Source organism: Petaurus breviceps, unplaced genomic scaffold, assembly GCF_028583685.1.
Source record: "Petaurus breviceps papuanus isolate PSGF00001 unplaced genomic scaffold, PetGlider_PUasm1.0 90779, whole genome shotgun sequence".
Lineage (NCBI taxonomy): Eukaryota > Metazoa > Chordata > Mammalia > Diprotodontia > Petauridae > Petaurus > Petaurus breviceps.
In genome coordinates, this window is record NW_027187344.1 from 869,562 (window position 1) to 896,274 (window position 26,713).

The following is a 26,713-nucleotide window of genomic DNA, read 5'->3' on the forward strand; positions in this document are numbered from 1 at the left end:
ACACTTAACACACACACACAAAAACTAGCCATGTGACCTTGGGCAAGTCACTTAACCCCCAATTACCCTACCTTCCCCCTCCAAAAAAAAGCCAAATGGCTCCACTACAGTTATCACTACAGTTATATACAGTATTTATATATAAAATAAAGACAAGTATAAATGATGGGTATCTGTCTTTCCCTTCCTGTCCCTACCCCTACATTCCCAAAGAGGAGATAGTAGTCAGTTCACCCATGGAGTCACAATTCACCTCCACCAACATAGAAATATTCAACAACCTCTCTGGCGATCTGGTCCCTGCTCTTGCTATTTAAAACACCATTCACTATCCCGCCTGCCTTGGCCAGCTGCTGGCTCAACCTAACCGATTCCAATGGTGTGAAAAACAGGAAACGGTGTTTTTTCTCTCCTACTCAACACGTTCATTCTCCTCTTCCCACCTCTTCTGGCTCAAATGGAGATGTCACCAGTGCCCATATGTCACATGGTAGTTTGGGATGCGCAATAGAGCCTTAGTCAAGGGTTCTGGCCTTTCCTGCTGAGCTGGAGCCTGGGGAAACATGGCAGCAAGTGCTCTCAGGCAAGGACAGGGGCTCTGCATCTCTCAGCCAATTTGCCGTGCATCTGGCCTGCAGAACTAGAAAAAGGTAACACTTATTTTCTTGAGGGGAAGGGCTGGAGCCAAGTCATCTTTAGGAGAAACTTAGAACCATGAAACCTTTGAGCTGGATAAGTGAGTTAACCTAGTCTAACTCCCACATTTTAAACTGAGGCCTGGGAAGGAATGTCCTGCCGGAGGTTGGCCTGGGAGTTATTCGGGAAAGCCAGGACTATGATCCAGGTCTCTGGTCTCCCAGTCCATGGCTCTTTTCACTTTGCCATGTTTCCTCTTCCCCTAAAACTCCAGGTTCGTCTACCAGTCCATAGTGCCAGCTATTTTCTCTTAAGGAGCAAACCTAGAAACAATTCATGTCATCGTCTGGGAAGCTAGAATGAGTTCTGAAAAGTGAAAATATTTCATGTTTTATTGAGAATCTGAACATCTGATTTGGGATTGGAAGGGGATCTGGATGGCAAATTTTAAAGCTACCTTATTAACGGTGACTTTGGAGGCTATTGTAGACACGATTTTTACCCTGGGTGAGGAAGTACTTTCTAAAAAATAAAAAAAGAAATCTACTTCCATTTGAGTTGTAGAGAATGTGTATTAAGGTTCTAGTAAATAACAAGAGTGAACTAGCCACCATCTGAGGTCCTTTCCAACTCTAAGATTCAATGATCTAATGTTTGTTCATCCATCTAACAAACCATCTCTGTGCCTCAAAGTGGAAATAGAAATAAACTGGATACTGTCACTACCTTCAGAAAGCTTACAGTCTATTAGGAGGGATAATATACATGGACACAAATAACTATAATCCATTGCTGCAGGGGTTCATGAGAGCCAGCATTACTAAGTGGATAGAGGGTTATCCTTGGAATTAGAAGGTCTGCGTTTCATTCTTGCCTCTGACATATATAGGCTTGTAGGATCACAGGCAGGCCACTTAGCCTACAAGTTTCTACTAAGATGATAAAGTTTAGAAGAGGGCCACATCTGCACTAGTGGATAGAATTTCTTTCCTGAGAGTTCCCTACACCAGTAGTATCAAGCTCAAATAGAAACAAGGGTCACTAAACCATACATAAGGATCCCAGCAGACTGAATATTGATTAGAAAACCACATATTAAAATTATTTACTTTCTGTTGCATTTTATTTTTAAAAATATTTCCCAATTATATTTTAATTTGGTTTGGCCCACATTCAAGAGTGCTACAGGCTTGTGCTTGCCACCTCTGTCTCACACCAATAAAATCACAAGCCAACACAAAAAATCGAGTTCACAAAAAGGTTCACTGATGGTTGAGAGAATTAGGGAAGGATTAACCACTGAGGAGTGGGGGTACACCAGATATCGGTGAATGGAGATGGAGGGGTGGGAGGGATGCAGGCACTGAGCACCCAAAGCATCGGAAAGGACTGGAGTTAAGTCAAAGAAGAGGCAGGAAAATATTAGGCATGGGAGGAAAATCATAGGAATAAGGCTGTAAGATAGAGGCAGGGTTAAGGCCCCTGGAAGGACCCCGGCAAAATCTGTAGAGGAGGCCCCAGAATTAGGTCTTCTCTAGTCTCCTCTCATATGAACACAAGGTGATTTAACCCATCAATCAATCAGTCAACAAGCATTTATGAAATACATATTATATTGTGCAAGTTGCTAGGGATACAAAGGCAAAAATAAAACAGCACTTGCCCTCAAGGAGCTTATAGTCTATCATGGGAGACCCCAGTATTCATACCAAGTATATATGAGATAAAAACCATGTAAATATAAAGTAATATGGGGGAGCTGAGAGGAGGGAAGACACTAATAACTGATTAGATCTAAATTTATGTCAGAAAACAGGGCTCTGAATGGATAGAATAAGAAGAAAAGAGTTGGTTCCCATTGGAGGAGGGGAGACTATTACCAGAGAAAACTAAAGTTGGGGCAGGGGAGGGGACTCATAATGCCACAACAGCTAGCCAGGCAGGCCCTATACCCATAGGGCACCTCAGCTGGAAGGGCAGGAATGCTGACAACAAAGAGTTGAGTTTACAAGTTTGCAAGCTCTAAATGGTAGCAATATCTGGGACTCCTTAAAATCAGATCAGAACACCCCACCTCCTCTAGGGTGGAGCAAGCCCTAGAAAGAATTTGGGGTCAAGAGGGTTGGGGCTGGGCAGTCTCAAAGGAGGGCAGAATTAGAGAAAGGGGGCCCCTGGAGTCAGGCCTGCCTGACTTTCCTAGAATAAAGCGGGTAACATTTCCTGCCCCTCCTACTCTGTGTAGCAACTAGCTTGGGCTCTTGTACACAGTCAGGGCTCAATTATACCATAAGTGAATATTTTAGGGACCCATGATTGTCCATGTCAGTATTCCTCCCTCTACCAGTACATAGCAAGAACCCTCCTGGGGTGGCTAGGTGGTGTAGTGAGTAGAGCACCGGCCCCAGAGTCAGGAGGACCAGGGATCAATTCTGGCCTCAGACACTTAATCTCCCCGCCCTCCCCCTCCACACACACACACACACACACACAAAACTGGCCGTGTAACCTTGGGCAAGTTACTTAACCCTAACTGCTTTAAAAAAAAAAAAAGAACCCTCCCAACTGTCTTTGGGAGTTGCTGTGATCATAACATGTATCACCACTCGGCTCAGGGAGGTAATAGAGGAAAGGCCTCCAGACTCCCGGCTCTGGCTCACCAACCTAGCATCTGTTGCAGAGCCTATACTTGAAGCCTTTTCAGCTTGGTAGAGCCTACCAAGAGTTGGGCTCCCCTGCCATAACCTTGGAGGACCCAGGATCACCTTCACCATGCCATGATGAGACAGGAAAAGGAAGGATTCTATGGAGCGTCTTAAGTGTTAGTTAAACGAATGTGGGTGGTTCAGTGGAAAGAGCGATGGACTGGGGGACTGTAGGAATGGAAAGGGGGCTGGATTTGTGGTCAAAGGACCTCGTTCAAATCCTGGATCTGCCACTTGTTACCTGTGCGGCCTTCACCAAGTCATGCAATCTCTCTTGGATTCAGCTTCCTCATTTGTAAAATGAGAGAGTTGAACTAGAATTGCAGCTCTAAATCTACACTTCTGTGTCCCTAACCATAACTAACTGTGACCCTGGACAAGTCAACCCCTTTCTCCGGGAATTATTTCTCCAGTGAAGTACTTAGATTCAATAGAGTTTACAGACTAGGTTACCTGGGGGACTAGCCTAAGTGTAAAGGGGTTTATCCACTGGGGTAAGAAAGCTAAGGAATTTGTACCAGGCTACAGGATATGGTATCTCCCTGTCTCTTGGCTTTGAAACATCCATTTCTCTTATTGCCTTCCTTGAGGGGCTTTTATGGGCAGTCTGCAGGTTTAGTGTCTCTTTGTCTGAGTCATTCCCATTTAGGAAGAGGATAAATCAAAGCTGAGTTCCTCCCCCAGCTACAGCTAGTGTTCTATTCCCAACCTGATGGATTTTGACAGACAGAATTGAAAAGATTCTGGAATTTCTCCCATCTTTCTGCCAACTGCCTCTCCCCTCCCCCCCCCAAGAATTCCACTTAAGTTCTCAGACTCAGGTCTCCTGGGAGGAGAGGGTGTTCGACACAAAGAACTGATGACCAAATCCCTCTAAGTCCTCTGTGTTGGGGGAGATTCATAGGATCATATGATTGAGAGCTAAAAGGGAGAGAGAGGTCATTCAGTCCAACCCCTTCATTTTACAGATGAAGAAACAGGGGCCCAGAGAGTCTAAACTGATTTGCCAAGGTACATAGGATCTAAGTGGCAGAGAAGAAGTTTGAACCTAGGTCCTCTGAATTAAATTACAATGCTCTCTTAATCACAGGGCTACTATTCCCCAATAGGGATCTCCTCCATTCTGTGGACTGAGAAGGAGACTGTACTTTGGAGAAGACATTTTGGTGAAGCTTCAAGCCTTCAACCTTTCGGGGTAGGGAGAGGTCCTGTGGCCAGCCCTCAGCAAAGTCCTACACCAAAATAGAGGCCTCCTATAGGTACTTGGTAAGCACTTATAGGATCCTGGGATCATAAATTCAGAGATGGAAGAGACCTTAGGAACCTCTTCATTTTTACCGTTGAGGAAACTGAGGCCCAGAAACATTAAATAATTTGCCCACGGTCACAGAAGTAGCAAGTAGCAAAGTCAGTATTTGAATCCAGGTCCTCTAACACCAAATGCAGCACTCTTTCCATGGTTCTAATTTTGTGATTATTGAATAACATAATGGAGAAAATTCAGTTCAATTCAGGATACCATATCCTGAATTTCAATTCATTTCCTAAGTACCCATTATGTAAAAGGTGCTGTAATAGTAACAGCTTAATATTCAAGTCTGACACTTGAAGGTTTATAAAGTACTTTCCTCATGATAACCAACCCTTCCAGATGAGCAGTTCAGGTATCATTCCTCCCATTTTATATATGAAGAGCCTGAGGCTTAGAGAGGGAATGTGTTTTGCATAGCCCTAGGGTACACAACTAAGAACTGTCAGGTTTCAGATCTTCTGAGGCCAAGTCCAGAGCTCCTTTCCCTCCCCTCTTTTCACCAGCATTCTGAGCAAGGTAAGGCAGATATTCCTGATAAATATACTGAGGCCCAGACTTTCTCTGCTTGAAGTAACTAGCTCAAGGTCACAAAGAGAATTAGAGACAGGGTAAGGACTAGAACCCAGATCACTTGTCTCCCAGAGTCCAAGGTTATTTCCGTCACACTACACAGATTCTTAGGAACATTTTTAGGGACACAGGTAGAAGGATGCCCACTCTCCAGAAGTTTAGGAGGGACCTGTGATATGGGCTACTGCTCCTTTTAGACTCTCCTCCCCACCTCCTTCCCTTCTGCCATCCCCCTGCCCCCATCCCCTCAGCCTCCTGTTTGTTCTGCTGACAGAATTCTCTTTATCAGTGAGTAACACACACAGGAAGTCCGGCCTGGAATTGTCCATCCCAATCCTGATTTACAGGAGAAGGGAAGCATAAAAAGCCGCCCTTCCTTGCCTTGAGAGAGGGGCCTCCCATCTCTGCATGAAGCTGACTACTACAACCTGATCAGGACAGATGAGAGAAGAGGCAGCAGGGATGGGAGGAGGGTGGCAGCCTCAAAGCCTCCCTGGAGGAGGCAGAGGTAGCCTGGACAGAGTGATGAAGAGGTGTCTGGTGACCCTGATAGGGTCGAGGTTGGGGAGGGAGATGAGTTCTGGGGGCTGAGATGGAGGTGAAGAAGCAGTGGGTCTTGGAAGAACCACGAAAGCAGGTATGGTTTGGTGTGGTATGTGCATCTAGGGGAGAGGGACCCCAGAAAGGGAGGGAAATGGGAACTTGTTAAACCAAAAGTTCGGTATTTGTTGAATGTCTTCTACATAGGACCAGGGAACTATGGACGGGATGATCCCTAAGATCTCTTCTGGCTCTCATATTCAAACTCCTTTAATATAGAGAGAGGAGAATATTGAGATTCAGAGACCAAAAGGACTTACCCAAAGTCACATAGCTAGTTAGTTTAGGGCCAGGACTAGAATTTGACAACCTGTCCAAACTGTCATCAGTACATTTTCCTGTGTTAGTCATTTTCTAGTAAGTTTGAATCTTGTCTCCTAGAGTATGATTTACAAATGCATTGAGTTAAGAACTGTCTCATATTCTTCTGTCTCTCCTTTTACCACCTAGCACAATGCTTTACACACAGTAGGTATTTGGTAGATGCTTGTTAGTTGATGAAAGGATACTGGGAAGTACTCCTGGAAAGCATCCAGAGGTGGTATAGTGAGGGAGCCTGTGTATTTATTATCCAGGTATTATTTACCCAGAAGCATAATATGTCCAAGGTGGAAAGAAATTTAGAACCTAGAACATAAAATGTAGAGCTGGAAGGAACCTTAGAAATAATTTAATCCAAATGAATTTTCTAGATGGGAACAATGTATTCTAGACAGGGGAACTGGCTCACCCAAAAGTCACAAGGGGAATTATGGGCAGAGCCAGGATTAGAACCCAGATCTCCTTGTGATTATTAAGGAACACAAATAGCTTTTCCTTTTTTTTTAAACAGCAAAACTAAAATGAGAAATGCTGAGGTCACATCTATAGGATTTGATGGCTCAATCCATATTTTTTGTTTCTGAATCAGACACATGCTTTGAGTCAAGGAGGGAGAAGTCATCTGAGAAAAGCCAGGCACCTTTGTCAAGAAATCTTCAAGATTTCTCTCCCCCCCCCCTTTGATTGGGCCCTGCAGACTTCTCTGCTGTGTTCAGCCTCATTGCAGCATTAAAAATAATCCCTCAATTTGGATACAAGGCTTCTGGTTTTTCCCCCAAGCTCTTTCACATCGATTTTCTTATTTAAACCTCCCAACTTTCACGTAAGGAAGGCAGGGCGAAAACAAGTGTCCCCATTTTAGAGAAAGAGAAAGTGAGTCTCAAAGAAAAAGCAAAAACAAATTATTCAAAGTCATCCATTGAGTCAGTGGCTGAGTCAGGTCTAGGATCCAGGCCTCTTGTCTCCCTGCCTGGAACTCTTTTCACTTGACCACAGCTGAAAGAGTCAGGGAATTAAAGTTCAGAGAACAGATAGTGACAGGTCAAGGGTTAAATGTCATCAGTCCATAGATAAGGGTCCGGAAGAATTGGGAGTTAGAAAGAGGCTTTGTTTCCCCAGTCTCACCATTGAGCTGGTTAATGGGTTTGGGTTCTGGAAGGGATAATGAAATGGATTTGCAAATAGGTAGTAGGAAAGAGGGAGGAGTCCTGTGATTTCTGGCTTTGGGGTACTGTTGCGGGCCAGATACTTACTGTCCTTGCTAGGCAGTTCTGGGACCCTAAATGCTTCTCTTTACTAGGGACTGTTCATCTGTTCAGAGTAGCTTATGTACTTCCCAAGCCCTGAGGATGGGTTCCTGGTAACACCATATTTTTTGAGGTAGGGATGAATCTGGGATCGTGGTCTCCAAGGCCCAGCCACTTAACTTTTTAACCCTGAGGGTGTCCAGCAGGGCAGAACTAAGCAATGTCTGAGTACCTCTGGCTGGGTAAGACTGCAATGGAAATAGCTCTGTACTAGGAAACAGGAAATCTAGGTCTGCCACTAATTAGCTACACGAAGTTGGGTAAGTCACTTAGCTTCCCCAGGCTTCAGTTTATTTGTCAAAGGTGGAAAATATAATGATGCCTATCCCTACCTACTTACTGGAGTGATTTGAACACCAAACATGAAAATTGATAAGGGGAACTTTGAAAGGTATAAAACTAGGTTATAAGTGAGGGGAGAGGGAAGGTAAGGGGAGAAAAGTGGGAGCAAGGCAGAGGAAGAAAGGGGAGAAAAGTGTTAAGACCAGAAGTACAACCATATCCTGACTAATGACAAAGAGCTCCATGAGAAGTATTCAAGGGAACTTTGCCACAACAGGAAAGGGGTGAACGTATCCTCTGTAATTAGTCATTGGCTGGAGAAAGTCTGCAGATCTTTAAAGCAAAAAGCTTTCTGACATTCTCTGGGGGGGGAGGAGAAGAAAGTAGTCCTAGAGGGAGAACTGAGGGGGTGTGGAGTTGAAGGCAGAGACCCTTGCCCCCCTTTACCAAGTATAGTTCAAGAATACAAATCCAGAGCTGGGGAATTTAGAGTCAGAAGACTTATATTTGAATAATGCTCTGCCCTTGTAGCATTTTCTTGACCTTGGCCCAGGAATTCTACTTCTCTGGGCCTCAGCTTCCTTATCTGTAAAATGGAGGACTTGAATTAAGTGATAACTGAGGTCAGAGTTCTATGTATAACCCAGGGTGGAGATTGGTTCCAAATTCCCCAGAGTTTGACTCTAGAAAGGATGAATAGACATCCTTTCTAGAATGAGGAGATTCAGCTGTCCCACCAAATGTGACAATGGCTATTTAGGACTGAGTGTCAGCACTCTTTGATTTTCCACTAGATACCACAAAGTGTAAATGTGTCTAGAGTCAACACCCCTTCCTACCTGCCCAACAGATTAAATGGAGGACTAGCCCTGAAAATATCACAGCAAGTTTGGTCACTAGCTACCTTGCTTTGAGATGCCACATTAATTAAAGCCAACAGGGTCTGGGTTGGAGAAATACTGAATATTGATGTGTATAAGACAGCTAATGCCAACAGAAAGGAAGAGTCAGAAGAAAACTCACTAACTAGCCTTTGCTTCAAATTTCCAAGAAAAAGGTTCATTATTCATTGACAGCAAGCCTTGGTAATTGGAGTAAATATTGACTAAGCCCAGATCCCCATCTCAAGCTTTAGACTTTCACACCTACTTGGGACAATACAAACATATTATCAGTGATGGTTGAACATAAGGATCAATCAGGTAGTCCTGAATCTTCAGTCTAAATAAAGGATTAGGGTTGACAAGAAAAGTCCAAACAGGACTCCAATTAAAGCATTTGCTAACTGGAGGCAGTGGGGTCAGGCTGTGTTCTCAGAATAGGGTGAAACTAAGTACACCATGGGGAACTGTACCGTTGACTTTCATTTCTACCTTGCTCTAATCAGTCTAGGTTTTGCTTTGAAATTAAGCAACTGAGTCTTTAGTCAAGACTATAACCCACTGTATCTTCTTGTTCCTCTTGTCCCAATAGCAAGCCAGAGGCAATGATTAGAAGGAATCCCAAGAATCCAGACAAATGACTGAACCCCAAAGACCAGGTGAGTGACCACAGAGGAAAGCACACAATATGGCTGCCCACCCCACAGTAGGTTTCTATACTGACACACCCAGGACTGCAACAGAGAGAGAAAACAACTGGTTTTCTCTTCATTTCCCGTCCATCTACTCCTTAGGTCAGCCATTTGACTATCCATCATCCAGGATTCCTAAACACTTTCTAGACAAAAGTATCATCTTTTCTATAGTCTCCCTCCCCCTCCTTGGTCACTATTCTTTCCTCCAGAAAAACCAGGATGCTTCTCAAAGCACAGGACGTTCTGGCGGGCAGTCAAGTCTTTAGAACAATGGCTGGCAACACAGTTAGGGAGTGGCAGTGTGAGTCAGGTGACTAGAGCAAGAAGCCTGGAGTTGATGAAGCCTGGAGCTCATGAAGACCTGAGTTCAAATCTGGCCTCCTACATTTAACTAGCTGTGTAACCTTGGGCAAGTCACTTAATCCTGTATACCTCAGTTTCTTCATCTGTAAAATGAGCTGGAGGGAGAAATGGCAAACCATTCCAGTATCTTTGCCAAGAAAACCCCAAAAGGTGTCATGAAGAATGGGACATGTCTGAAAAGTGATTGAACCTTTCCTAGTTTCAGTTTTTACAAAAGCTGAAGGATTTAGAGCTGGAATTCACCTAGGAGCTCATCTCTTCCAACCCTTCATTTTATAAATGAAAAACAAATTTTCAAAAAATCTTAAAGTTCATAAAGGTGAAGTTACCCAAGATCACATAGGCAAGGAACTGAGTTAGGATTTGAACTTAAATCTTCTGATGCTAAATCCAGTGCTTTTCTCCCCATTGCCTCCCAAAGGTAAATGAAATCTCTTAAGCACCGGTAGAAAACTTTTATTGACCTAAAATATTCTTTTTTGGGCCTCATCATTCTTAGTTCAGCTAGTTAGTTTATGCAGCCACAACCCAGATATCTATGGAGAAGTTGAGGGAAGATGGAGAGGTACTTATTGGCCCCTAGCCTTTTCCCAAATCCTTCAGTCTTGGTGCATGAGTCCCTAGAAGGGAAGGTGGGCATATACAGAAATGGCCTCAGAAAAAAAACCTTAGTCCTTACAGGTTGTTGGTGGTAGAAACACCTCTGAATTCTCACAATGGCTGTTTTCCTTTTTTTCCAACTCTCCAGATTCAACTTTTCGAGAGTAGAGCACTAATTTTCCTGTAGGACAACCCCCTCAGGATAGGATTTTGTTCTAGCTGAGGAGAGAGATTTTGATTGTCCCAGTCTAGTTGAACCGGAAGAAGAAAATATTATAGCACTTACCTCCCAGGGTTGGTGTGAGGATAAAAAGAGATAATATTTGTAAAGGACTACATAAATGCTAGCTAATGCTGTTATTGTTAACATCTGCAGCCTTCATCCCATGCCCACCTCCTGGTGCTCTTCTAATCTCCAAAAGAACACTCTCAGTCTGCGATATTACACTTCTGTCCTCTCTTGGGAGCTCTGAAGCTCGGACTTCAGTCTCCCCCTTCCCAGGAGAGGCGTGATTTTATTAGGAATAAAGGGAAAGACTGGAATGTAAGAAGTTAAAGAACAAAAACTTTTTGGACAGTCTCCAAATATACCTCCCCCTCCTAGTCATCCGCCCCCATATACTCAAGAAATAGGGTCTCTGAAAGCTGGAAATCGATCTTCCCGACTCTAGGAAGGTCCAGAGCTAACCAGTGGGGTTCCTGCACCCTCTCCCAGTGGGGGTGGGGAAGAGGGCTCTCTCGGGGGACAGCCAGGCAGGGCAGGCGGTTTAATCTGAGGCAGGAAGGTGGGATGGGCCGGGGAGGGGCGGGGACCCCGCTGCTCACGCTCTTGCCCTCCCCTCCAACTACCCTTAATGCTGGGTGGCCGGGATCCCTATCCCGGTAGAAGCCCTCCCGCCTCCGGGGGAGGGGGCTGTAGCAACGAGGGGCGGGGCAGAGGCGGCCAGGGATAGCCGCTCGGTGGGGTCTCGAGGCGCCCCCCGTAGCTGGGTACCCCTACAGCTTAGCGTGCGTTCCGCGCCAGGACCTACTCGTGGTGAGAGAAGACTGGCGCGAGGCGCGGGGGGGTGAAAGGGGGTGAGATCAGGCGGAGCGGGGACTTCTCCCCTAGAGGGTACTATCTTCAGACAGCCGGGGCACCGGACCGAGACTGGAGACCAACAGTCTAAGTTTTCTCCTCGTGAGTTGGACCGAATTTGGGGTTTGAGAGGGCCTCAGGCTCAGGCGGCAGGCTTGGAGGAGTTGGAGATTAGAAGGAGGGGCTAGGGAGCCCAGGAGACCCGGAGAGAGCGAGAGAGGAGGCGAAGTGGACAGAGACGGGACAGTGAGGAGGAACTAGCAAGAGGGCTGCGGGGGGCGGGGGGAGGAGAGGACAGCGGGAGGGGACCCAGGAGGAAGGGGGAGGAGTGGGAAAAAGAGGGGGGACTGCGGGAGGAGGGACAGAGGAGGAGACGCGGGGGACAATTAGTGGACAGAAAGGGAGAAGGAACTTAGCAGAAGGGCTTAGGGGGCGGGAAGCGGAGAGCAAAGAGAGGAGGGACAGAGTGAAAGTGGAACGGAGAGGGATGGGGCAGGATGGTGCGGGGGGTGCAGCCGAGAGGGGCAGAGTGGACAGAAGGAGATGGGGGCAAAGAGGAAGGAGGGAGAAGAGAAGAAAGTGAAAAGGGGACAGAAAGGAGAGAGAGAGAGAGAGAGAGAGAGAGAGAGGGGGGGAGAAGGAGCACGTAAGGCAGAGAGAGGTCAGAGTGAGAGAGGACTAAGAAAGAAAAAAAAGGAAGGACTAAATTCGAAGAGAGGAAGATCCTGGGAGACGGGATAGGGGCGGGGGGCAGGACTGAGTGAGAAAGGTCGGAGAGCATGAGAGGCTGAGCTTAGAGAGAGGACGACCAGAGTGGCAGAGTAGAAGAGATAGAATAAGGAGGCACAAGAGAAAGCAGTGGAGATGGAGGAAGAGGGAACAGAGAAAGAGGAAAGGAGGGAGGAGACGGGAAAACTGGGGGAAAAAAACTAACAAAGTAGCAAAGAGCTCCAGGCGCTGAATACGCTCTGGGCTGAGCAGAACTGGCAGACCTGGCTTTAGTCCTGAGCCTCCCTGACGCCACCCTTTCCCCCCTTCTCTGGATCTCCAGGCTCTATTGGCAGGCCAAGTGGAGGGGAGCCAGTTCAGAGGGGAAGGACTTGGGTTCTTCAGACAGACCTGGGCTGGTCTCTCACCTAACCAAAGGGGCACGGGGTGCCTGGGGTGGTTGGTTGGGCTCAAAGGTGTAAAAGGGTACCGAGGCTGTTTGAGGTTTTGAAAAATGCCCCACCTGGTGGTTAGGGGCCCAGGGAAGTAGAGGAGGGAAAGTGGAAGCAAAAGGGGATACTGAGCAGATTGGTCTCCTGAATGGTCTCTCCCCCTAGGAAGATTTGGATTTCAGTGCAGGATTGCCCAAGGAATCCCTATAAGCTGTAGGTGTTTTAAGAGGTAACATTCACAGTTTGGAGGGGAGAAAGAAAGCCACATGGTACAAAGGGACAGACAGACCTTGGGACAGAATCACACGTCTGATTGAGCATGATTTATCAGATGGTGACGTGGGAAGGTGGAAAGAGCACTGGCTCTAAGGTCAGAGGCTCTGGGTTCAAGTCTCTTGTCAGACATTATCCTTGTGATTTTGGACAATTTACTTATTTCTCTGCACTTCTTTCTCCTCATCTGTAAAAGGAAGGGGTTGGACTAGCTGGTATCTGAGATACCTTCTAGCTCTAGATAAATAAGCTATGCCTCCACCTGCAAATAAAAGTTTCTACGGAAATCCCCCTACTGGTACTCCAGGGCCATTGATGAGAAGCTCCCCTAATCCTCTGAAACACTGGGAGATACATATCACACACACAACACCCTCCCCTCTTCCCCCCCCCCATGGCCAAAACCTGCAAGAGGGTGATTTTGTTTAAGAACAATCACCAGGTTTGTAGAGAGAGGTTACCTCCCCTCCCTTGAAGGATCTGGTCTGAAGAGATTGTGAAAGATTATGAAGAATTAGAGCTACTGAGATGGTTCCACTTCGCCCCTTTCTTTTTGTTTCTATGGGTGCACAGACTACCTCAGCAGCCACTGCATATGGGGGGAAGCAGGTAGTAAAGCTATTGATTTTGTATTTAAGGAAGTCGAAAAGTGATCCTACCTGACATTGTTCCTTGGGGCCCCAAATTGCTAACTGGACCACTAGATTTCAAGGATATTGCTGTTGAACATTTCCTCCCTCTTGGATTTTTTTTTTTCTGAGGGGTGAGGCATCTTTAGAAGTGGGAGAAAGATAGTGAGTTTTAAAAAGGACACTTATTGCCTGCTTTTCTATTGTAATAGCCTAACTTATCTCCTTTAGTCTCCTCTCTCCAATCCATTCAGCATAACACTGCAAATTAATCTTTCTAATGAACAACTCCAGTCAACTCACTTCCCTGTTCAGAAATCTTCTCTGGCTTCCTGTGCCTACACAAGGCCTGGATTCTTCATCCCAGCATTTGAGAGCCTCCTCAATTTGTCCCCATTGTCCCGCTCTAGATTTATTTCTCACTACTCCCCATTAAGAACCTTACACTCCATCTGGGCCAGTCTCCCCACATTCCCAAGGTCTTTCCTGACTCGCTGCCTCGTTTTTAACTATTCTTCTTGCCTGAAATATATATCTCCATATCTCACCTTCAAAGTCCACCTCTTTTGGGAAACCTTTGTTGATATTCTCGCCAATACACAGCATGTGACTATGTTATTTTATAGTCTGTTATTTTGTACTGATCTGGTCTTTTCTCGATGTGCTCTCTCTGGTGTGCCCTTGGGGAAGAGGAGGTCAGGAACCAACCCTACTTCTTAGGGCAGGGCTACCAGTATATGCCTCAAAGAACAGGATTTATAAATCAACAATACAGAAAAATATGGACTAGAGAAGGAACCTCAGAGCACAGAACATTAATGCTAAGAGCGATGTAGAAATCATTCAGTCTTATTCCTTCATATTCCAGAAGAGGAACCTGAGTCCTAGAAAGAGGAAGTGACAAATGACTAGTTTAGGGACACACATTGAATTCCAGGGCCCACCATGCTTTCTCCACATGTCTGATTGTGTGTTTAGTCTTATATTTAGGTGCTGTGGAAGAGGCAGGAGTTGTTTTGGGCCTTGCCCTTAAGAACTTCACAGTTTGGTTGTAGTGATGGAGTTGTTATAGGAAGAAGAGAAAGCAATTCTGTGTTGAACTATGTTCCCCTAACACTGAATACTCACAGTAGTGGAGGTGTATTTAGAGAAGGAAGAGGTGACTATAGGCTGGAGGAGTTAGGAAGGTTTCATTTGTATTCAGTAGGTAGAAAGTAGGCAGTTAGGCCATTCCAGGTGTGGGGTGGAGGCTGAGCAAAGGGACAGAGGTGAGGGAGTATGATCTATGCTTGGTAACAAGGGAGAGAAAAGCTCCCTTGAAACAGAGTGGGTGTTGGAGAGTCACAGGAGATGAGAATGATGGGTGGATATAAGGAGGTCAATTCATGCAGAGCTTTGAAGATCAGAAGAGAAAATAGTCTAGTAAAGTCAGTGCTGAAGCAGGAAGAGATGGGATTTGGGGGTTTGGTATTGTGGGGCTTCTGGGTTGAAAATCCTCTTTGAATCAAATGGTAGAACTGGGACCTGCTGCCCAGGTTTCTCATTCTGCTGTTTCCTAGTGAGAAAGATTTGGGGATCTCGCCCATGACCAGCATATAAGGAATTTCTTTACTATCTAAATGTGAAGTCATCAGGAGATTCCTTTGTGGAATATATCCTGGCTTCCTCCTATGCATCTGGTGGGCTGCTTCTCTGAGCCAACCCTCTTTGGGAAACATTGTCCCTAGGGAAACATTGCTGGGGGGATGTTTAATCAACTGAGGCAAACAAAACTTGTTTCCAGCATTTTATAAGCATACACTGCCATAAAACTAGCATGCTTATTAGAATCCATCTCCTTGTCTTTATTTTTAAAAGTAGGTCCTTGAGTCAGCCTAGACGTAGGCAGCTGAGTTCGGGAAGGCCAGTCTGGATCCAGTTTTGTTTGAACTTTCTGGTTTCAACTTTCTGTGTCTCAGTGGATTCTCCTGTCTTTAGTCAGTGCTCTCTGAGCTAATCATTATTCTAAATGCTTCCAGACCTGACCAAGATGCTTTGTTCTTGATGCTAACTCTTCCCTGCCTTTTTAATTTAACATCTGGCTGACAAGAAGTCCCAGGGCACTTTAGATCCCAAAATGTGTTCAGTTTGACAGTGATGTGCCTCTTGGAGTAGCCCAAACATATATACCTGTGGTATTCTTTCCTCTAATTCATTCAGTTCATCAGAACATGTGTTGAAAGTAGATCATATTATTTGCCTTTTAAAAAAAAAAGGAAGGATGAGCAAATGTTTGCCCATTTGAATGCATCATGGTGAATATACAGTGTCTTGTTGCTTGGGGAAGCTCATAGTGATGATTTGTACAGAAGGAGAAGAGAGATATCAGTTTCTGGGGACCTCTGGTTGGTGGTAAAGAATGGGATGGTACCACATTCACGATTGAGTGCCGCTTGTTTGTATGACCTTACATTGGCACTGTGGAGAGGGAACATGGTCCCTGGCCTTGGGGAGCTCCTTTTCTAGCTGGACAGACAATAACAATAATGTTGACATACAGTTGTGTGAAGCTTTAAGGTTTACAGATTGTTTTATTTTATTTATACATTATCTCATCTGAACCCAGTGAGGTAGGCACTACTGCTATTATGCTCTACTTTTGCAGCTGAGGAAACTGAACCTCAGAGAGGTTAAGTGACCTGCCCATGTCACACAGTCTAGTCACAAGTGGGATTTGAAGCCTTGTGGTCCTCTGATCCAGCACTGTATCCATCTAAGACATTTCCTCCTCACCAATCCCCGTCCTCCCACAACCCTAAGCCTGATACCAAGGAGTATGTCCCTTGATAATAATATGGGGTGTTCCAAAAGTCTTAGTAAAGTTAAAAAGTCAAGAACACTTTTGTGACTGGTAATCTGGCAGGTAATTAGTGAGGAGGAGCTCTTACTTCCTTACAGAGGAGCCAAATCCCAGTCAAGGGAGATCATCAGGGGACTTACTTTCTGGATCATGTTTTCTAGTTTCAGGCCATCCCAGTAACCATGCAAATGTGGTAGGAGCTGGAATAAGAACAGTATTATCTGGAGGATACAGGAAATGTGGAGTCCTGGGGCCTTCTTTGTGACCTGGATTTTCATCTTGGGAGTGGGCAGCACAGAGCATTTCTACCAGCCAGGGTAAGTCATGGTCAAGGAGCAGGAGTGGGAAGAAGGAATGGGGACAGAACGTTTCAGATTTATTCTGATGGTCTGGATACTATTTTATAGTTTGAAATATCTACCCTGGCAGGGGTTCTTAATCTGGGATCCATGAACTTATCTGGAATCCATGAACTTGTTTTATTTACTACTTTGATAACCAAAGTTTAATATTGTGGGTTTTCTTTGCAATCCTCTTTTATGCATTTAAACCCATCATTTTGAAAAGGGGTCCCTAGGCCTCACCAGACTGCTGAAGGGGTCTAGGACAAGAACCTTTGGCCTACAGGGCTCTTGACTCAATTTGGGAGATCTGGGAGAAGGTTAAAAATCACATGAGAAGCTCAACCCCTTTGGACACTATAAACATAGTGACGCAAAGTCCCATCATGGGAATTCAAATTCATTCCCTTCTGAGTCCTGATTTAGGTCACAACTTGAGAACCTCCTTTCCCAGCCCATTTCCTTTTTTTTCCCCCACTCAATCATATTTCCAACCCTCTAGGGCCAAGGGGAGCCTACAGTGATCCCATTTGTTGTTCCTAATTCATCCTTAACTTTTTCTGCTCAGCCGTAGGATATGCTCCAAAGCAGCTATCAAGGAACCTGTCCCCATCACAGAGTCCTATATCCAGAGGGTCTACCAGCCCTACATCACCACCTGTGAAGACCATAGAGCTTGCAGCACTTATAGGTAAGTGGAATAGTCCCAGCAGAGCCAGCTAAGGGTGACATTTACGAGGACACCAGACAGGTACAGGTCTCCCAACCACCATGTATCCTCGGGCCCCTAATATCCATTCAGTCTAAAGTTGCCACATTGGGCACATCTATCAACCAACCAGTAATAAATAATTGACTATAATCTTTTTGTGTGCCCAGCCTTGTGCCAGGCTATGCTGAAAGGAGAGCCAGAAGAAGACACTGTCCCTATCTTCAGGGAATTCACATTCTGAGTAGGGAGATGAGACTCAACACACAAAATAACTAGTGACCCAAGGGAAAGAAAGGCATGGTGGTATGGTAGAAAGAGATCTGAGTTCTAGTTTTGGCTTTGAGACCCTAAGCAAAGTGTTTTACTCCTTTTGGTCTTAGTTTACCTGTCTATAAAACTGGGGGACCAGACCAGATGGTCTTTAAGATTAGTTTGAGCCTTTGTTCTAATTATCGTGGCCACAGCTGCGGACTACTTCATGTAAGTGCAAAGACATGAATTGAGCCTTGAAGAATGGGTAGGAATTAGATAAGTGAGGGCCGCTATTCTGTTACCCTCGGGGGGATTCTAGTTCTGATCCAAACTCTTGATCTTTCCTGCCCAACTCAAGCCCAAGCTCTTTCTAGGGAGAGGTTGCTCATTTGGAGGAGTAACAGTAACAGTAACATCAACATCAACATCATCATCAACAACAACTATTAAACTCAACTAGCATTTCTATAGTACTTTAAGGAAGGTTTGAAAAATGCTGTGCATAGGTTATCTCCTTTGATCTTCACAACAAACCTGGAAGGTAGGCGCTCATTTTATAGATGAGGAAACTGAGATTGAGAAATGTTCAGTGACTTGTCCACAGCTAGTAAGTTCGAGGGAAGTCTTGAATTCAGGTCTTTCTGACTTCATGTACAGTGTGTATTCAATGTAGTCATCTAGTCCAGAGAGACCCTAGAGAGATGAGTGGCCACCAGTACACCTTAGTAAGTTTAGCTTCCGTAGTGTAGACAGGACCCCAAAACAGAGAATTTTAGAGCTGAAAAGGACTTAAAACATAGATAATCTAATTCAGCCTATTTTAGAGATGGGGAAATTGAGTCTCAGAATGAGAGAAATGATTTGCCCAAGATCCCACAGCTGATGAATAGAAGAGCCAAGAACAGAACCCAAGTCTCTTGACTCCATCTAGTAGACTTTCCACTACATGTGTTTGAAAATAAACTGGGCATCCTTTTACAAGAAGTTTTGTCCTCAGTCTTGGGGATTCTGTCCTCCAAATCCCATTTTCCACAGAAGAGCCACAATTTTGCTGGAATACAGAATCAAAGCTTGTCTAGCACAGAGTGATAATTGAGACTGTTGTGTTGGGGGGCATTTGGAAGCTAGCAATCATCTGGGATTCCCTGGGCCACATTTGAACCCTCCTCTGATACCTCCCCACAGGACCATCTATAAGACTGCTTACCGATACACTTCTCGAACTGTCTCCCCACCACAATATATTTGCTGCCCAGGCTGGAGAAGAAGTAATAGGCTCCCTGGTTGTGGCACAGGTAAGGCTTCTTAGAGGACTGAGCAAGCCATAAAAAAAAAAAGCAAGAGTCCTTGGGAATTATAGTAGAGGGGGCAGGAGAAGAACCTAGTTTCTGGAAGATAGGAAGATGTTAGTTGGAAGGTACTTTGAGATCATCTAGCCTAACCTCATTTTACAGATGGAGAAACTGAGACCCAGAGAGGCAGAAGGAACTTGAACAAGATCCTACAGGTAGTAAATAGTAGAACTAGGATTTAACCTGGGTTTCCTGACTACCAGTCTAAACCTTTTCTGTGCTATATAGTTGGGCCAAAGATAGGGAGTGTCTTATGCTGTGGTATTAGTAAATGATTAACACTTTTAGAGATGGTTCAGCTACTAATTACCTGTGTAACATCTCAATTCCCTTCACTCCTCTAGCCTTCAGTTTCCTCATTTGTAAAATGATACCTAGTATTTAGTGAAGCATTAAGTCCAATATCCTCTGAATAATTGTCGGTTATGGAACACCATGATCTGGGATAAATTAAAATCACAAACAATAGAAAACCATCAGGCTAAAACCTATTACCCATGATGCTTTGCATCTAAGAAATGACATCATAGGGTATAAGACAGAAAAGGAGGTGGGCTGGCCATGTAGCAAGAATGAAGGATTGCAGAGGAGATGACCCCAGTGCTCAACTTGGTATTCATGTGAAAGTAAAAGAATCAGAAGGAGGCCTATAGCACATTGGGTGTAGTACCCATTGAGGAGTCACCAAAGAATGTGGACAAGAAATACAAGGGAAGAGAAGGCATCAAGGGGCTGCAATCTCCATTGATAGAGGGAAGTATATGATATTAGTAGCAATAATCACCCAGAACTGAGTAATTCAGTACATTCTTAGTGCCCGTTCTTCTTGTCTTTCCCATAACTTAATTGCCTCTGCCATCAGTGCCTTGCTTTCTCTCCTCATACAGCAATATGCCAGTCACCTTGTCAGAACGGAGGAAGCTGTGCTAGGCCTGGTCGATGCAGGTGCTCTGCAGGGTGGCAAGGAGACACTTGCCAAATTGGTAAGGATGTCCTTTCTAAGACGGGCCTGTGTCTGATTTCTACATTAGTGATCCCTTTATAGAAATCCAGCACTCTGATTTCCAATATACCTTTACTTTCTATATCTTTGCAATCTTGTGAAGCTTCGTTACCCCCATTTCTTAGATGGGGAAACTGAAGTCCGTAAAAGTTAAATGTATTATCTCAGGGCACACAGTTACTTAATTGTAGAGTTGAGATTCCCAGGTCTCCTAATGACTAGACCCAGAACCTTTGTGCTAGATCCAAATTTCACAGAACAAATCCCCTTAATAGAAGTATTTGTTCTGTAAAACTTAGACTCAGTCAAAAGGCCACACCTGGGGATCTAGAAGGCCACATGTGGCCTCAAAGCTGAAGGTTCCCCAGCCCTGTGCTATACCATACCATCTTCTGGACCCTGAGAACATAAATTTTTTGGCTACCTATTCTTAGGAAAGTACCTATTGAAGAGATACCTTCTCCAGAACTAGCGGGGCTGGGGGCTAGGCCATGGATTAGAGGGTTAGGGGCCATGGATCAGAGGGTTAGGGGCTCAGGACATAAGTCTTGTGACCCCCCCCCCCAGTACAGGCAGTCCCCTCCCTACTCATGTCTTATGACCTGGAGAAGTCTCCTACAGCTCCACCTCTTTATCCCCTCACTCAAGTGCCCACTGTTGCTTTAATATGGCAACTAAAGACCAGGTTATATGCAACCTTCTCGTGAGCCAGGGATATGGTGCCCACAGCACTGGCAGTCCCTGTCCCCTCATTCCAGGGAATAATTCTCCCAGGTGGTCCCAGGGCTTCAGAAATCATCACTACTGAGGATAGGGTGGGCAGAACAGGGAAGGGGAGACTCAGAGCCCCATCCTGAACCTCTCTCTCCACCCTCTTCATCTGTTTCAGATGTGGATGAGTGTAGTCAACCTGGTCATGGCTGCCCCCAGAAATGCATCAACATTCCTGGGAGTTACCACTGCCAGTGCCAGGAGGGATATAAGCTATCTTCAGATGGGAAACTATGCCAGCCCCAGAGCAGTTTCCCAGGAGTGACCTCAACTCTTTGTTCCACTGGGCAGCCTCAGCCAGGTAACATGCTGCTTGCCTCATCAGATCCATGGAGACTTCAGTGGATCTGGAAAAACTAAGTTCTTTTGGCAGTACCAAATAGGGAAGTCCCAGGTACTAGTTACTGTGGGGAGATCCAAAGGGTAGGAAATCTGGTCCCTGTACTTAGGAAAGTTCAAGAAATGGAACACAAGATTGGGTTACAACAGAACTTATGAAGAGATGAGGGAAATATTCAAATAAGGTTAAAGGGAGGAGGCAGGCCTTCCCCTGTCTTCTTTCCTCCTAGATATTTCTCTAGCCTTAAGGGATCCTATCCTAGATACCTGCTTCAACACACCTCCTCATCCCGGAGTCCTCCAACCCTGTTTTCCTGATTCTCTCCATCATGGAAGGGAAGCCACATGAGCCGCTGATGATGGGTCATTATTACTTTTGGTACGCGCTGTGACACATCAAACTCGTACCGTGAGTAATAATGCGCCATTGGCAGCCTGGGCAGCAAGAAAGACAACGTGGATCTCAGCAATGGATTGTACACTCCCTGTCTCCCAGGTTTGAGTAGAGACTAGGGTAGTGGCTGGGGGTATAGCTACGTGTATGAAACGCTAAGAACATTAGAGAACATAAACCATAGAACCTTAGAGCTAGAAGGGGCCTTAGAGACCATCAAGTCCAGCGTCTTCATTTTACAAATGGAAAAACTGAGACTCCAAGCAGCATAGGTCACCTACTGAGTCAGTGGCAGAAACAGAACTTTGTCTGAATCTCTCCTTTGCCTCTATCATATTCTACCTTGAATTATTATATTTCTTTGAGTTCTGCTCTCCCCAGTAGATTGTAAGCTTCTTGAAGGCAGGGACTGTGTCCTTTCATTTTTGTACCTCTAGCACTCGACATATGACCTTGCAAATAGTAGGCACTTGATAAATATCAGTTTGTTGCTGTTGTGTTTGTCCTTTGTTTTGGAAGAGGACCATGACGTCAGGGAAACGAATTGTTGAATAAGTCAACCAAGGCCTGACGCCAAATTCTGTGCTCTTTTCCCTGCCCCATAATAGCTAGCATCTCTGTAGAGCCTTAGAGTTTGCAAAGAGATTTCATCCATACTTGATCTCTGACCAGAGAGAAAGCACACAGAATAAGAGGGATGATTCTGAAATAGGGCAGATTTAGGATTGGCACAACAGACATTTTGGGGGTTCAGTGGGTTGGCAATCTGTGGAACTGTAGGAATCTAGAGTTCACTTTCTATGCCTAATTGGAAGTGGGGGTGGGGATGGGGAGGGGAACAATATTTGGAATGTTTTGAGTCTGTCTTTTTAACTTTCTGTGACTCAGTCTTCTTCCTGTTCTCTGCTAGAGGCTTCTGATGAAATGAAAGAAGAAATGCAAAAGCTAAGGAGTCGAGTGGATGTGTTGGAGGAGGTGAGCTTCTGGAAGCTTTCTCAGAACTGGTCTGAGATATAGGTAGAGACATTAATAGAATTCCTCTGTCCAGACAAAAGCTACAGAGAATCCCCAGGATTCTGTGATCACTCTATTCCCCCAATCCCTCCCTTCCTAGATTCTCTCACATGTATTTCACTTGAAAGTAACCCCAGTACCCTAAAGGCTACTCCACATGATGCTGCCCTGACTGGTGTGGTTTCCTCAAGTTCACTATTAGTTTATCAGCACCAAAGCCAACTATGACAGCTCTTAGTAGACCATCCAACCCACAAATCAGGTGGTCTAACTCCAGAACTTCCTGAGACTCAGGGAGTGAACTGATTGCCAAGGATCATGCAGCTTAGCTACAGTATCAAAAGCAAGATTGTGAACCCGGGACTTCCTGACTTTGGCTAGTATCCTATCCACAGTATTTGAAGTCATAACCTGACAATAAACCACTTGGCAGAAGGCAAAAGCTACTTAATTTCTCCCCCACTCCTCCACTTCCACCACCTTCCAGATTCACTTGCTTGGGTAGAACACTTTTTAAAAGTTGATCATGGCACAATATGTAAGTTACAGGGTTAATCTAGGCAAGTCAAATACTATCCATTTGGCAACTCTGCCAAGAACAAAGCATGGGATGCATGGATGGGGAGGGCCACTGAGAAGGGAAATCCAGGATAAATGTTAAGGTTGGATTCCACCGAGAGGGAAATGTCTCTGAACCTGGCAGAGTGTGGACTCTGGACCCTTTGATAATTGACAAAATTCTGGTCTTGTTACAGACTCAGTTCTCAGTTGGGCTTAATGAGCAGTGAAATAAGCCTCAGGAAATTTTTATATGCTAATCACAGTGATCAGAAGGTGCAGGCTGGACTCGAGATGCTCAGTTCTAGAGTCTACAAGTATTCAAAGGCCCTTGATCTTCCAAGAACTATGGAGAAATCAAACTGCTGCCAGCCCAAAACCTCCCCGCAGTACACACTCGTTTCAGGTGACCTTGGAAGAACATTTTTTTCAAGTATTTCTTAACTCAGTGCACACTTTACCACTGAAAGGGGGAGGAGGGAAAACCCCAGTTGTATAAACATAGCCTCAATTTATTGACATACCCAAAGCAGCAATGGTCATTTAAAAAAATACAATGCTGTGGATAAAAGAAACATATAAGCACCGACAGAATGTCATATGCATTATAAAGTAGCTTCTGCTCTTCAAATCCTACTCCAAGCTCTTAGAACCCCCAAATTCCTGTATGATCAATTTCCTTGGAAAACAATCCAACTTCCTGAAGTGGTCTCCAGCTTTCTAGCCTAATTAAAAAGTCTCTCCTTGTTGCTTTCTTGTGGGCACTGAAGATTTTGCTGCTAAAAATAATTTTCTCCAAGTTGAGATTTTTGCAGCCCCAGACCTACATGATGGTGAACTCCCCCAGGGGGAATTTAGAACAGAATTCAGTTGATAATGTTTTTTCATTAAATGCAGCTCTACAGGAGTGTTCCTAATGTACAAATCAGGCCCCTGTATAGACTCTAATAAGGACTTGCTACACAAAGTCATCTCTTAGATGTACTCTCTTAGAGTTCACCAGTCCTAAAATCTCAGAGCTGAAAGCAGAAGGGAAAATCTAGAAACTATCTAGTCCAGGGATTCTTCTCTTTTGCATGTGTCCTGGCCCTCTTAGCAGTCTGGTGAAGCCTACTGACTCCTCAGAACAACGTTCTTAAATGAATAAAATAAAATCATAGGACTACACAGAAAATCAATTATATTAAAAGATTTATCAGAGTATATATGTATAAATATATTTTAAAAGTTCACAGACCCTTATCTCAAGACCTGTTTTTGAGTTTCACCTACTCTTTCTCATATTATAAAGAAGGAAACTAGGGGCAGTTAGGTGGTGTAGTGGAGAGTGCCAGCCCCAGAGTCAGGAAGATCTGAATTCAAATTTGACCTAAGACACTTACTAGCTATGTGACCCTGGACAAGTCACATTACCCTGTTTTCCTCCCTCCCCATGAATAAATAAGGAAACTGAGTAGGAGAGGTAGGATAAGAACCCAAATCCAGTGCTCTCGTCTCCCCATCCTCCCCCACCTATTTTCCACGGCTAATTAATGACACATGGATTACTGTAGTGACTGGAATTAATTACCGAATTTTTTCTTTGGAAAAAAGCTAACGGGTTCTCTGTCCACTCAAGCAAATCTTTGAGCCTGGATTCATTAACACTCTAAACAATGGGCAAGATTGCCTGCAATTCAAACACATTCAGTACTCAGCTGTGTCCCAATTACACTAAGCTTTGAGTAAATATTCAGGGTGGATGGGGGTTAAGGAGAATGATGGAGACACCATCTAGGCTGAGGACCGTAACACCTTCCCCTTTCCTGCCACTTACAGGGCCCTATGGGGCCTCCCTTCTCCCTTCCACCTACAGGCACAGCTTATGAATGACTCTGAAACTAGATAATTAGTAGGTCCAAGATGTCAAGGAGGTGCCTGACTGATGGGAGAAGTATCTTTCCTTTCATTCTTCCTGTAAACTCCCCTACCTGACCACCCTTACGGGAGAGGTAATGAATGCCACCCACTCCCCTTACCTTCTGAGCAACCTGGTGTGCAGCCCGACCTGCAACAGGCACCAGCTTGCTACAAAGCTCATGCTAGCATTTGGATGAAGAAGGTATGGTGGCTTCTTCAAACTGTGAGTCAGTTTGGTCAGCCAAGCCCAAGGATTTGGAAACAGTAGGGCATGGTGGAAAGAACCATGGAATGGGAGGCAAGTTATCCAGTTATCAAAACTAGCAGGTTAGAATTGGAACTCAAAAGTTTTAAAAACGAATGTTAAAAATTGTTTTTACATGTAATTGAAGAAAAATAAAGTACTAAATACATTTTTTAAAAAGAATGAAAAAAAAAAGAGATCAGCAGGTTAGGAACCTGGCACAGAATACAAAAGCCTACAGCTAAATAAGAACCCTTAGCTCTCCCAAAGCAAGAGGAAAATCAAATTGCAATAAACCCAGAAGGTTCTACCAAAACACACACACACACACACACACACACACACACCTACAATTCTCTGGTAGTCTCACCTCAAGGGACCTTAGAAGAACACATTTGGGGCAGCTAGGTGGCACAGTGAATAGAGCACTGGCCCTGGAGTCAGGAGGACCTGAGTTAAAATCTGCCTAAGACACTTAACACTTATTAGCCGTGTGACCTTGGGCAAGTCACTTACTCCCAATTGTCCTGCCTTCCCCCCTCCAAAAAAACCGATTTCTCAAGTACTACATTGAAAACTTTTCTACTGATCAGTGAGAAAATCACAACGTTTATTAAGTGTCTACTGTTTACAAGAGGGGTAGTGTGGCATAGTGCCTTAAGGAGGCCATCTTTGGAGCCTCAAAAAGCTCTGATATATACTGGCTGTGTGACCCAGGGAAGTCACTGAACCCCCTCAGTGCTCCAGGAGACTCACAGACTTTGTTATAGATGAGTCATTGATCTATAATAGTGAAGGGAATTTCCATACTGGGGTTTCCCCAATTCGTGAAATCACAGGTCTAACCAATACAAAGCACACACATACCCCCTCCCCACCCCAAACCCATGTGCCCAGCACCGTGCACACACAGTGGACCCAGCACAACTGCTGATTAGCTTGAAACACTGGGCAAGTCCCTGGGCCTCTGTTTCCTGTTTTGAATGGAAAAAATAATTCCTAATCTACTTCCTTTACAGAATTGTCAGATTTTAGACCTAGAAGAGGTCTTAAAGATCACGGAAGCTAATGAGATCATATGCTTAATAGAGAAATATTATTAGGAAAATAAGAGTGTGTTACTGTTAACAGCTGGACACTTGGTATGGGGGTGAGGAACCTGTGGCCTTGAGGCCACATGTGGCCCCTTAAGTCCTCAAGTGTGGCCCTTTGACTGAATCCAAACTTGGTGAACAAATCTTAATAAAAGGATTTTTGTTCTGTAAAACTTGGATTCAATCAAAGGGCCACACTTGAGGACCTAGGGGGCCACATGTGGCCTCGAGGTTGCAGGTTCCCCACCCGTGGGATAGGAGATAGCAAAGTCTCTGGGAACTTAGGCTTGCCGTCATTGGCTCCTGAACTTTGAAAACCCATGACTATTTGCTGAGGTCAAAGGAGGCTGGGGAGATTGGACAATAATTAACAAAGTAAAACTTGTTCCCTAAAAGGTCCGTTTTATAAGTGCTGGAGGACCTACCCAGACTGGCCTATCCTTAGCCAGGAGGCCAGGTAGGTTACCGAGCAATTTCCTCTCTAAAGCTCTT

The 26,713-nt window shown here is 44.8% G+C and overlaps 1 protein-coding gene across 6 annotated transcripts in view; it reads left to right on the plus strand.

Annotated features, from left to right (window-relative positions):
* The first annotated feature begins 461 nt into the window (after positions 1-461).
* The window catches only part of EGFL7 (EGF like domain multiple 7), a 29,747-nt gene continuing 3,495 nt past the window's right edge, over positions 462-26,713 (plus strand). The window contains exons 1-9 of one of the 6 annotated variants that reach the window (XM_069069210.1): positions 462-650; positions 4,448-4,604; positions 9,204-9,270; positions 16,410-16,565; positions 17,158-17,280; positions 18,739-18,848; positions 19,793-19,888; positions 20,798-20,980; positions 22,323-22,387. In XM_069069210.1, coding sequence (XP_068925311.1) covers positions 16,486-16,565; positions 17,158-17,280; positions 18,739-18,848; positions 19,793-19,888; positions 20,798-20,980; positions 22,323-22,387 — 657 coding nt within the window. In that variant the 5' untranslated portion in view covers positions 462-650; positions 4,448-4,604; positions 9,204-9,270; positions 16,410-16,485. The other 5 variants (XM_069069213.1, XM_069069208.1, XM_069069209.1 and 2 more) reach the window with 5 other exon arrangements.